This window comes from Vanacampus margaritifer, chromosome 9 (genome assembly GCF_051991255.1).
Source record: "Vanacampus margaritifer isolate UIUO_Vmar chromosome 9, RoL_Vmar_1.0, whole genome shotgun sequence".
Lineage (NCBI taxonomy): Eukaryota > Metazoa > Chordata > Actinopteri > Syngnathiformes > Syngnathidae > Vanacampus > Vanacampus margaritifer.
In genome coordinates, this window is record NC_135440.1 from 4783335 (window position 1) to 4796108 (window position 12774).

The following is a 12774-nucleotide window of genomic DNA, read 5'->3' on the forward strand; positions in this document are numbered from 1 at the left end:
TGTACCTGCGTATTTCCTACCTTGACCACATGTGGGTTTGGATCAACCAGGTGTAAAAGCAGGCTGACCAGAACGTTGTGTATCTGGTCCTTGAACACTGGCTCACCAGAGCCGAACTTGGAAAGTTTCCCCATGAGGTGAATGGAAGCACAGCGAATCTCATCATTTTCCTGGATGGGAACATACACTTTTCTCAGAATACCATTTGATATACAAATAAAACTGTTTTGCAACTTACACTTTCTAAAAAAGGTTTGATCTTCATGAAAATATAAACCACTAGTAGGTGGACATTCTTCTTTTCCAGGTAGAGCAGAACCTTTGAAAGCCCTGACATTGCCTCAAGAGTAATCAGCTTGCCTGCACACAAGATCACACAGCAACCAAAACAAAAATGAAAAGCTGTCCAGCTACAGTTGGTGAGTTCACTGGTTCAATTGTGGTGGAAAGGGAACCAGCCCACCATCTAAATCAACCGGCAAACAAATTACGTATGGATTATTTTTTACTGCAGTATGATGGACGAGTGGCTTTCATGTCTGCCTCACAGTTCTCCAACAACATGCATATCACACGATATGCTGGCATCTTGTGGCACGCCACGTATGGTACACATTTGAGAACCAATGCTCGAGAAGTTCAAATCTATACATAGATTTTTCACAATATATTTTTTTAATTCAATTAGTTTTAAGAAGTTTTTATAGTGAATTTGTTTGTTTAAAAAAAAAATGCTTTGTTTTAGTTTAGTTTGACTTTTTGTTTTCCATAAATAAATTTGTTGAGTGCATGATAAAAAAATAAAAGCCACAAAGTACTGTCTAATAAAGTAAACTAAAAATACCAAATACTGCTTGACCTTCCTTCTAGAGTACGGCCGAAAGGTAATATTTAATTTGACATAAAGACATTTAAAATAAAGCGGTCCTTCCATAATGTCAACTTTTTATGTGAAAATGAGCAAAATGAACATGATGCAACTTATCCCCGTTTCCATTTGTTATTATTTTGGGATATGAGAGCATCTCTCTGCCACAAGATACCGGCTGACTCTCAGCTTGATTATTAGTATTTTTTAAGCATCTTTAATTAGCAACTGAAGATGATTTGGGGATGTCATGTTGATAATGGTGGCAACAGTTTGTGACAATGACAAACTGCCCTAAACTACAAGTCAAGACAGCCGCCACGCCACCACACGCGCTGCTGGGAACAACTTCAAAATAAAAGCAGTCCAAGGCACTGATGGCCATGTATTATTTGGTTTACTTTGAAGCTCGCCTTCTCACCGCGTGTTACCGTCATGCAGTCACGGTCTTTATTGTTTTCTATCAAAAATGGCATTAATGTTTGCTTCTTCCAGAAACATTTCAATTTCTTCAACTCCACAAACATACCTTACTTTACCAGCCACTGACAATTTTTGTCAGTACAATATGTACCTGTGGCGTAATATCTGGTCAAAACATGCAACATGGTATCCGGTCCTGTCATCGTTTATTCGCAAAACTTGTTTCCACAGCTAAAATTCACATTTTCCTTTTTTTGGTAAGCTGAAAAATCCCTCCAAGCGTAAACACGTTTGTGTGCCTTTTTTTCCCCTTCTATTTGTAGCGTTACCATTGTGGTTTATTATCACAATTCTTAAAAATTCCAATGTAATGGTCTTTCACTTGTATAGTGCTTTTCCACATGTTGAGGCCCTCAAAGCGCTTCACACCGACATCGCATTCACCTACTGATGACGCAGCATCATTACATATTTGGGGGGGAGGAAATCACAGTCAATTATTTTGTAAAATCATTCAGAAATACACAGTTCTGTGATTTTTAACTCTTTTACTGCCAAAGACGTTAAATGACGTTCTGCAAAAACCTACGGAGGAGCGCCAAAGACGTTAAAAGACGTCCACCCATTTTTTAATTTTTATTTTTTTTGAAACGGGTAGAGGGAACCCTTCCGCATCTGTGGTGAAAGTTTCCATCAAGTCTGTTGTGCCTAATGACTATTTTTGGCCCCTAGAGGGCAGCGATGACTCTCTTTTGACAAGATTGGGTGGGCGTCAGTAAAAGACGTGAGGCGGGGCTAGAGTGTTGAGGGGACATTGGCTGAAGAAGCCATAATGGCGGCCGCTTGCAAGCTTTTTTCAAAGACATCGACCAACGATAAAGAGCACATTGATGACGACGATGATCATCATCGATGATGATGATGATGATGGTGACTCCGAGGTTGACGCCGAAGTTGGAAGCGCTGACGCGGCGGCTATGACGACGTTATAAAGGTTCACGGGCGAGCGATGCTGACACCGGAAAACACGGAGCACAACGCACAGGCGGACGTTCAATCGGATGACCAATCGGAGTCCAATGCATATTCATCGGAGGAGTGTGTACAGTCTGCTACTTGCTATTTATTCCCTGGAAAAAAAGGCCGTCAAGAAAGTGTAACGTTTGCACGCGAAACGGACAAATGCGAAAGTGAAAGTAAACTGTTGTGCGAGTCCAGTGGCGTCTCCTTGCACGCAGGAGAGTGTTACAAAAAGAAAAACTGTATTTGAAACATCCACATAATTGTAAGTAGTACCACAGTTGCACACATTTGTAAATAGTTTGCGAAATTGTTTTGTCAAATTGTTACACTGTTGAATGGAAATAAACGTATTTTGCAAACTAAAAACACTTTTTCATTGTTGGTGAAAGCGTTTTACAGAAGTAAAGCACTATTTAGGTGTTCGTGGCATCATTCATGGACAAAAAGAAGTGTACAATTCACTAGAGTGCATGAAATAACATCGTTTCACAAAAAGCTCTTTTTCTCCGCTTTTTGTTTCAAAACAGAGAATTTCGGTGAAAGTAACCATTTTCTATTGTTGATTACTGAAGAACGGAATAAGGTAGAAACAAACTTTTTTTTCTGATGAAAGACGAGAGTCCAATCTTTCATTTGGTAGTATGTGTGTTTCCATAGTCCAAACAACATTTTCTGTGGACCTTGAAAGATCAGTCAAAATGCTTAAATCGGCTGGCACTGGCGACATCCCGTTTCTGAAAACGTCTGGCAGTCAAAGAGTTAATTTAATTTTATTTAGTTAAAGAGATTTTTTCAATTTTAGTCAATTCATCTTTATTTGTTATTTTGTCACTTTTCATTCGCTAAAACAACTTTGATGCGCACCACTTACAGGTACAGCACCCTAGCTACAAAAATGGATGGATGGATGGATTTTATTTTTATATCAAGAAAAGTAACCAAGACCAAGTTTAGAGAATTGTATCAGACCAGATAACAAGAAATCCCCATAAGATTCTCAAACTATGATGTTGTCCGACATGACAATTACCTGGGTCATCTTTCTCCTCCATGCCTGAACTCATGGCCGCCAGCAGTTCTTTGGCATATTTGTTCACCTGTAGAGAAGGAGAGATGAATAGTGATCTTAATCTAGTTATGCCAATGTTCGCACGTGTTTGCAAGCGCGTGTACCTTTTCAGGTGATCCGACTGCTATGTTGCCGAGACCCCGCACGGCCAACATGCGGACAGTACAGCACGGATCAGATATCCTTTCCATCATGTTATTCATTAGCACGTCAATAAACATCAACTCTGTAGCCACATGATGGTTCAAGAGCTAGAAAGAAAGAGTCGTTTGATTCAGAATATTGTTAAGAAAAAAAAAACTTTGTGAATATTCACATTAGTGGTATCATTCTCAAGTTGTCACCTCAGAGAAGAAAGCAGTGACGGTGATTCGCTGACATTCATAAATACTGTTCAAGGAAGGGCATAAACACTCGACAATGGCAGGCAACCTGGGACCGGCATGTTTCGCCATAGCCCTGTTGACAAGAGAAATATACCGATACCTTTATTAAGACCGCTTGGGCAGAGCGAGGTATAGAGGAAAGAGAGACTGGTAAAAAGAACTTAATTCTTGAGACAACAGCCATGACCACAAAGGGTGTTCCAATCAGGGTTTTATGTTACCGATTCCAAAATCGATCATCCATCAGTGAGATTGATCAATAACGATCACATGGATTTCTTGCATGTTTCAATTTTAGAGCTGCTCACTAATTTTAAAAAAGACTTAAAAAAAAAATCATTCTATCCAAATTTTCGTCCCTTTCTTATACAAAAAAGAACTACCTGTATTTCAAGTTGCCAGTGCAGAAAAGGTTCTAACGTATTATGATTCAGTTACTGGTTTGGTCTGAACAAGAAACCGGGGAAAACACACTACACTGCACACGGATTGGTCTCGAATTGGCTGCAGACTGCAAAGTACAAGCTGTGAGTGATTGGTTTTGTGATTGACAATGAAAGACATTGACATATGCCGATCACGTACTTTTCCATGTAAACAGGCAGATCATGATCGATGGCTGATCGATCGAAGCTCTACTAACTACCACCGATGATTGGAGGAGTGTATACTTACTATCCCGTTATTGTTCCGTAAGCAGTAGTATAGAACTTACATTATTACAATTACTGGCAGCAGTCATAATTAAAGTTGGTAGGAGTAGCAGTATTACAAACCCCATTTCTAATGAAGGGGTCGTACCATGCCAAATCACCCAGTGGCTTTAACCAAGCAGATCTTGATTTTAATGAAACTTGGTGTACTTGTTGATAATGATGGCACAAATTTTATGTCAATCGAAGCAGGGGTTTGGGAGCTACGCCCTGCCGAATTTTGACATTTTCTGCAAAAAGGGGCGTGGCCACTTTTCTTTCAAGCTGTGTATTTTAGGAACTACTGAGTCAATCTTCACAAAACATCTAAAGGGAATTCAACAATGGTTTGAAATCTGCAATCATTTACAAGACTGGTTCATATTTTAGAAACCTTTTGTTTTAGTTGGCCTTGAAATTGACCCTGTGGATCAAATAAGTATCCATAACCTCAGATACTCATTGAACTCATTCAATGTATTGAAAGTTGAAATAAGTAGGCCGGGAGCCAGGTCCACTCCTCGGGATGTTTTTTGTTACCTTTGTTTGACTATTATTTCCTGTTATCTCATACCTTGGGCCATCACAAGTTGATAGGGACCACCCCCAACTCTGAGCCATTTGGTCATAGGGGCCAAAAAAACACCCTTTTTGGGAAAAGCTTCTGGCGAAATTGTGTAATTGCAAATGAGAAGGTACAGCAACTGCATAAATGGTCAGAAAAGGCTTAAAGAAAAACAATTACAAAAAATACTTGGTGTATCCTAAAACAAGGAGGAACTAGCAAGAAAATAATCATGGGCTTCCTGTATTTCAATTATCACCCTCAACATACCCTAAAAAAACAAAAAAATGTCCCTCCACCTGACAAATTACTATCAAAAGTGATCCATTTCAAACATTTTATTGGACATCATACTGCCTCAAATGTATATTAAAAGCTTCCCACAATTATAACCTTAAATTTAAGTCCAAGATGAGCTTTCGTTCTTAAGTATTAGAGGAGCTATGACCAAAATACTTCACTGTACCCTAAATTGGAAAAAAAATGAAAATTTTAGAATTACCATTTCAAATGGGATTAAGCTATTTTTCTGCATTTAAATAAAATCGTAAACATTGTCTGAAACATGGGTTATGTTGTACTATACTATCTGAAGTGAATTACATAAAAAGTGAATAATGTTATGCCCCCAGGCGGACCAGGGTATCAAGGCACAACATTAAATCACACAAAACTCGGGAACCAATTAGGAGATTTAAAAAAGTTGCCAGTCTCTGTGTTTATGTGAAAATCCATGGTCAAGAGGGGATGGGATCTTTGGGTAGTGCTCATAAGCCCTCTTCCAGACATATACAGTGCCTTGCAAAAGTATTCACCCGCTTGAGTTTTTCAACATTTTTAGCACGGTACAACCACAAACAAATATATTTCACTGGAATTTGATGTGAAAGTTAAACGCAAAGTAGCATACAATCGTGAAGAACTGGAAGGAACTGCATATCTCATTTCAAACTTGTAGGGTGTGGCATAAGTATTTGTACCCCCTGAATTAATAGTTTGTCGAACCCCCTTTTGCTGCAATTACAGCGCCGAGTCTTTTGGAGTACTTATTGATCAGTTTTGCACATCAGGGCCCGGTTGTTCAAATTTCAGTTATTCTAACCACTGTTTGATAACCCCTAACCGCCGGTTAAATTCTTAAACCGCCGTTAACTAACCGTCCGTTAAATGTGCATTGTTCATGGTTAGTCACGCTGTTTGTTTACGGCACCGTCAAAGTTAACCATGCCGTTGACGTCACTGGTTAGCACCGATATATCCCACAATCCCTTTTTTTGTTTACTTACGGGTGAGCAAAAGAAATGGACACTATCCAAACGACTCCTGGCACTTGCAGAATAAAAAGAAACAGTTTTTTTGTTGATGAAGAAAATGTCATTCAATGGTTCAATGGTTGAAGCAACTTAGGAGTTTTTGTGAAATAATGTTTTTTTATTATTATTCATTAAATTTATTTTTTCTACTGTGTGTATTTTCAGTGAATATTTTGTGTAATATTTTTGCAGCATATAATATTGGATATTTTTGTTTCTCATATTTTTGTCAGTTTTTTTCTACCATGTTTGTATTTTTTTTCTTATATTTTGATAGAATAGTTTTGAATTATTTGTCTTGTTTTTGTATTTACATACTTCTAACGTGTGTATTTTTCATCTATTTATAATTATTACTAAGATTTGTAATTACTGTTTTACATTAAAATTTATAGAAAATATTTTATTATTATTATTATTATATTTAATTTCAATTCAAAATAATTTAACTGAAATAATTAGTCGCTGTTCACAGTGTTGTTGTCTAATTATTGACGTGAAAACAAACAAGAAACATCGCAGGTAACTCCTCTTTGGAATCACCTCCCACTAAATGTTGGGCAAGCCCCCTTTTAGAACTCATCTTAAAAAATACATTTTTATTCTTTTTCTTTTGACTCGGCATGAGACTTGGCATTGTATTACTGCTAAATGGTAGCATGCGTGTAACTCATCATCAGAATAATCACCAATGTCAAAGTCAAGCCCTCGATACTCCCCAGCACCCCCCCCCCCCGCCCCTCTCCCCAACCCGCTCAACAGGCATAATGAAGGCAGCATTAGCTAGGAAGGCAGAACTGCACATCACACTGTTAAAAAGTTAGCTGCGGTCCTTAGGTGTGTTACCTTTAACAGAAACTTAACAGCCGATTCAAGATAACAGAGTTTTGAACAACAAGATAACAGTGCTCTTAAAGTTAACGGTCGGTTAAATCTACTTAACCAGTGGTTAGAGATATAACCGAGTTTTGAACAACCGGGCCCAAATGGCTGAAATGTTTGCCTATTTCTCCTTGCAAAACATCTCCAACTCAGGTAGGTTGGATGAAGAGTGTTTGTGAACCTCAATCTTGAAATCTATCCACAGATTTTCTATTGGATTTAGATCAGGACTTTGACTTGCTGCAAGGTGAGACTTCGTCCCAGTCTCAGGTCTATTGCAGACCGCAACGGGGTTCTCTTACAAGATTGCCCTGTATTTGGCACTAACCGTCTTCCCTTCTACTCACACCAACTTTCCTGTCCCTGCAGAAGGGAAACACCGCCAGAGCATGATGCTCCCACCACCATGTTTGACAGTAGGGATGGTGTATTGAGACTGATGAGCAGTGTTGTTCTTACAAACATAGCGTTTGAAATGTATGCCAAAAAGTTCAATTTTGGTCTCATCTGACCAGAGCACCTTGTTCCACTCAACAGTGTCTCCTACATGGCTCTTGGCAAACTGCAGATGTGACTTCTTGTGGCTCGGTTTTAGAAAAGGTTTCCTTCTTGCCACCATTCCATACAAGCCAGATTTGTGCAGTACTCGGCTGATGCAAGCTGGTTGTGACGTTAACAGACGCGACAAAAGCTAGCATTTACTAAAACACAGAATTGTGCCAATTTCTGCCAAAGTATAGAACATTCAATAAAACCACTATCCTTACTATGACTATAACTACTAGTATACTTACATTTATGTGTCTCCTGCGTTATTTACTGGTGTCGCCATTACAGTACTTCCGCCATTGGTTCACGCGGTGTTGCCGAGGGGGCGTGACTGTAGTAAGGGAGAACCGACGGAGGTCTATCTTCGTGAAAAGGGACCTTGCAGCCCTTGTCTCTAACCCTCCCCCTACATTTTACGGGGAAATGGGAAATTCCTTTGTCCACAAGAACGCGCATTCATAAGGGGGAGGGACAAGAGGAGGGGTAAGGAGCGGTATTGGGATTGGGCCTTTGTTTCACTTCACTTCAAAATTGTGTGCTACTTTGTGTTTAACTTTCACATAAAATTTCCATAAAATATATTTATGTTTGTGGTCGTACCGTGCCAGAATGTTGAAAAACTCAAGGGGAAGGTGGAGAGTTCAACAGAGAGACCCTTACAATACCTTCCAGCACATAAGAAGAGTCAACTTCCAGGTATGTGTCTGTAAGAAGGCTCATGAACACTACAGAGATCCCATCCCATCTCGACCATGGATTTCACGTGAACACAGAAACTGGCAAGTTAGAACCACTCTGGTTTGAGGGTGATGTCATCCCCAAACCCACAGGTATCAGAGTCCGGTACTCGAGGGCCTGAGTCCTGCATGTTTTTGGAGTTTCTCCACTCCAACACACCTGATTCAATGATCAGGATCATTATCAAGCTCCTGCAGAGCTTGCTGATGAGCTTAAATATGAATCAGCTGTGTTGAACGTGGGAAACCTCTAAAACGTGCAGGAACCAACTGATGAAATACATAGAAACATGGATGATGATGATCAGGAAGAGGAAGAAGAGGATGATTGAAATCCAGTTATATTTTAATCATACTTCAATTTTATGGTTAAACCGCACTTTACTATTTCTCAATTTGGCGACACAAAATGTTAATCTATTGTTAAGAAATGTTTACAAGTCATTTTTATTCCTTGTCAGGATCTTGTTCTTTTCTAAATCTCCTATATACTTTAAATAATATAGTACTACATAACCCATGCTTCAAATATTGTTTAAGATTTTATTTAGATGCAGAAAAATAGCTTGATCCCATTTGAAAAGGTAATTCTGGAATCACCCCCCCCCCCCCAATTTAGGGTACATGGGAGTATTTTGGCCATAGCTCCTAATATTTCAGATAAAAAGCTCATCTTGGACTTACATTGAAGGTTACAAATGTGGGAAGTCTTTAATATACATTTGAGGCAGTGAGATGTATAATACAATGATTGAAATGAATCACTTATGATGTAATTGGTCAGGCGGAGTGGCATGAAAAAATATATATATTTTAGGGTATGTTGAGGGTGATATTTGAGAATTGAAATACAGGAAGCCCATGATTATTTTCCTGCTAGTTCCCCCATGTGTCAGGATACATTATGCAATTTTTTTTTAGAGTTTTCTGACCATTTATACAGTTGCAGTACCTTGAAATTTGCAATTACACAATTTCGCCAGAAGCTTTTCCCAAAAAAGGTGTTTTTTGGCCCCTGTGACCAAAGGGCCCCGAGTTGAGGGTGATCTCTATTAACTTGTGATGGCCCAAGGTATGAGATAACAGGAAATCATAGTAAAAAAAAATTAACAAAAAACATTGTTAGGAGTGGACCTGGCTCACGGCCTAAAGGAGAGGATAGCCTCGCTCCGACAGGTCATGTTGTTTGTACTTATGCAGCAAACAACAGTTCAGAGTGCCTAACGTTTTGGAAGACCTCCGAGGGGTCGCTGGAGAGCACTCCAGCCGGGGACTCAATACCCCCCATGACAGTGAGAACTGGAAGGGCATGGCTGGGAGAAATGGCCCGACTGATCAGAACCCAAGCAGGGAGTGACGCATCGGAGAAGAAGCGGCAAATTGGGAGGATGTAACTCCAAATGTGCTATTAACTTGCGAAAGCCCGGGTCGTCGCGTGCTATGAATTCCATAACTTTGGCGTAAATGGCTTTAACCTTTTCACCGTCTTTGGAAACGTTTTTATACAGTAGTTCTCAAACGCACGCTGAATGGAGACAGTCACACATGTATTTAGCCTTAGCGCCATTAGCTGCTGCAGCTGCTCCTTTACTTCCTTTCAAAATGGCTTCGCCGCAATGACGAATTTTCGGGTGAGCAGTAGCCTTCTTTCTCTTTCTCGGAATCTTTGCTGAACAGGTTCTGATCTTCTGCCATGGAAAAAAACTGACCACAGTGGGGAGGACATGTTGATTGCTATGTGCTAGTTTGCTACTTGTGTGGGCCAGGTTTGGGTTATGCCAAGTGAGGCCGGTCTGGAGCGAGAGGCGTAATAGATGGCAGAAGCAGCGCGACGTGGTCTATCGAGGGCTGCTCGCCTTGCAAACACTTTACAGACTTTAATAAATTTATATCTATCGGGACGATCAAAATGACAATCTTTTCCCAAATCGGCAGATATTTTATACGTGCGATTATTATTATATATTATTATTATTATTATTATTATTATTATATGCAGTGCCCTCTTGTCAAGTCATACCAACTAGTGGATATAGATTGGCGCACCACAATGCATCTTAGCTGTGTTTAAGAATATTTGTAATAATACATGTCAGAAAATAGAGATACAACGTGTAATGCATTTACCTTGCTAGTAGTGTTACTCCAGTGATGTGCGCATTCTGTTCCCTCATTGCCTCCCAAGCTTTATCCTCATCTAGTCTTTTCAGCACTTCATCTAACTGAGCTCTCGCTAGCAAGATTCTCAGTGCATCGACCGCCACTCTGGACACACATAGAAGACAAAAATATTAGTCACTATAATCTTGTGGATACAAGACGACAAATATGCCAACCCTGCAACGTGGACGCAGGCAGTGCGTTTGGTGGCGTTATCCTTTGGTGCAAATACACCAACACTCACTGCCAGTCTGACAATGAGACAGGAGAAGAGCTGAGAAAACTTGCTTAGGGCCGGCTCCTGACTCTGGCCATTTAATAACAATTCCTTGAGACCACATGTCATCTAGAAAGAAAAAAACACACACATTTGTGACAGTGATGTACTACAATACCAAGGTGGCAGCATGCAGTGTGTTTATCACTTACAGCAAGTGGCTTATTAGTAGCCACCTTGGTTGTTCCACCTCTGATCATTGACTCTTTCTTGTCCACATAGGGAGCCATGACGGCAAGTTTCTCCATCACTATCTCTATGATTTGACTGGCCACTATGGGGTCTGCTCCTAAAGCCATCCACATCTCACCGGTCCAGCTGAAAAGATAGCAGCTAGAACTTTAAATAAAAAAAATGCATTGAAAGACTATTTGAGGGGCAAAAGTATTTGCATTAACTCTTTCATGGCACTAAAGTGTGTGATGACCAAATGTAAAAATGTTATGTACTTTCACCTGTCATATGGTAGTGGTTGTTCAACAAGTGTATTAACAACAATCTGGAGATGCTGAGAGGCCATGATTAGCACCGTCTGCCCAACTGCCACTCTCACCTGAATTCAAGCGCAAGTTTTTTTAAGTGACCATAATGCATGACACAATCTTATAACACGATTGCCATTGCAAACGTGAAAAAAATACAAACCCAATTCCAATTAAGTTGGGATGTTTTGTTAAACATAAATTAAATATACGAATACAATGATTTGCAAATCATGTTCAAATTGTATTTGATTGAATAAACTACAAAGACAAGATATTTAATGGTCAAACTGAAAATATTTATTGTGTTTAGCAAATAATCATTACTAGTAACTTTATGGCTTGGAATTTTATGACTGCAACACATTCCAAAAAAGCTGGGACAGGGTCATCATGGTTACCACTGCTACATAACTTTTCTTTTAAATGTTTGGGAACTGAGGACACTAATTGTTAAAGCTATGTAGGTGGAATTCTTTCCCATTCTTGCTTGATGTACAGCATGAGCTGTTCAACAGTCTGGGTTTTACGTCGTATTTTACGCTTCATAACGGGGCACACATTTTCAATGGGAGACGGACGGGTCTGGACTGCAGGCAGGTCAGTCTAGTGACCGCACTCTTTTACTGCGAAGTCAAGATGTTGAAACACGTTCGGAATATGGTTTGTAGGGCCCGACCGTTATGCATTTTTTTAAGCCAATGCCGATATCGATTTTTGGCACACACAAAAAATGCGGATTACCGATGAATCGGGCGATTATTTTAATATTTAATGCATAAAACTATCCCCCCCTTTCCTAACTTTCGCTATTAAGATTTACTCTGCTTTGAATGACAAGTCCATAGTATGGCCTTATCAACAAATTTCATGTGTCACTAATAAAACCATGATCCCGCCCCGCCCCCTTTCCCGCCACGCGCCTGCTGTAAAGGAAAGGCAATGGAGGCCGTGTAGTGTCGTTCCGTACAGTATGGTGTGGTAGCGTGTTGTGCGGGGCTAATGGAAAAGAAGCCTTAGATGAGCTCAGACCCAGAGAAGCCGGCGGCATTTCTGGGTGTTAGTGATAAACGGCTTTTGCTTCGCAGAGTTGCATTTTAAGTTGCACTTCAGGCTGTAGTGCCAAGCTGTATTTACTGACATTGTTTTTCTGAAGGGTTCCTGAGCCCATGTGGTGAAATCTTTTACACATTGATGCCGGTTTTTGGAGCAGTGCTGCCTGAGGGATGGTTTCGGTAGGGATGCATGATAATGCTATTTTCAACGGATAAGATAAACCAATAATTTAAAAAGTGTCAATGTCAATAACCGATGAGTTAGCCGATAATTGATTGCAAAATTAACTTTA

General features: G+C 39.8%; 1 protein-coding gene across 3 annotated transcripts in view; it reads right to left on the reverse strand.

Annotated features, from left to right (window-relative positions):
* The window catches only part of mroh1 (maestro heat-like repeat family member 1), a 34495-nt gene that overhangs the window by 1946 nt on the left and 19775 nt on the right, over positions 1 to 12774 (reverse strand). For all 3 annotated transcript variants that reach the window (XM_077576853.1, XM_077576852.1, XM_077576854.1), the window contains 9 exons: positions 11400 to 11497; positions 11097 to 11262; positions 10844 to 11013; positions 10635 to 10772; positions 3728 to 3842; positions 3488 to 3634; positions 3345 to 3411; positions 239 to 360; positions 21 to 170 (listed from right to left, as the gene is read on the reverse strand). In XM_077576853.1, the coding sequence (XP_077432979.1) occupies positions 21 to 170; positions 239 to 360; positions 3345 to 3411; positions 3488 to 3634; positions 3728 to 3842; positions 10635 to 10772; positions 10844 to 11013; positions 11097 to 11262; positions 11400 to 11497 (1173 nt within the window). The remainder of the gene's footprint in view (positions 1 to 20; positions 171 to 238; positions 361 to 3344; positions 3412 to 3487; positions 3635 to 3727; positions 3843 to 10634; positions 10773 to 10843; positions 11014 to 11096; positions 11263 to 11399; positions 11498 to 12774) is intronic.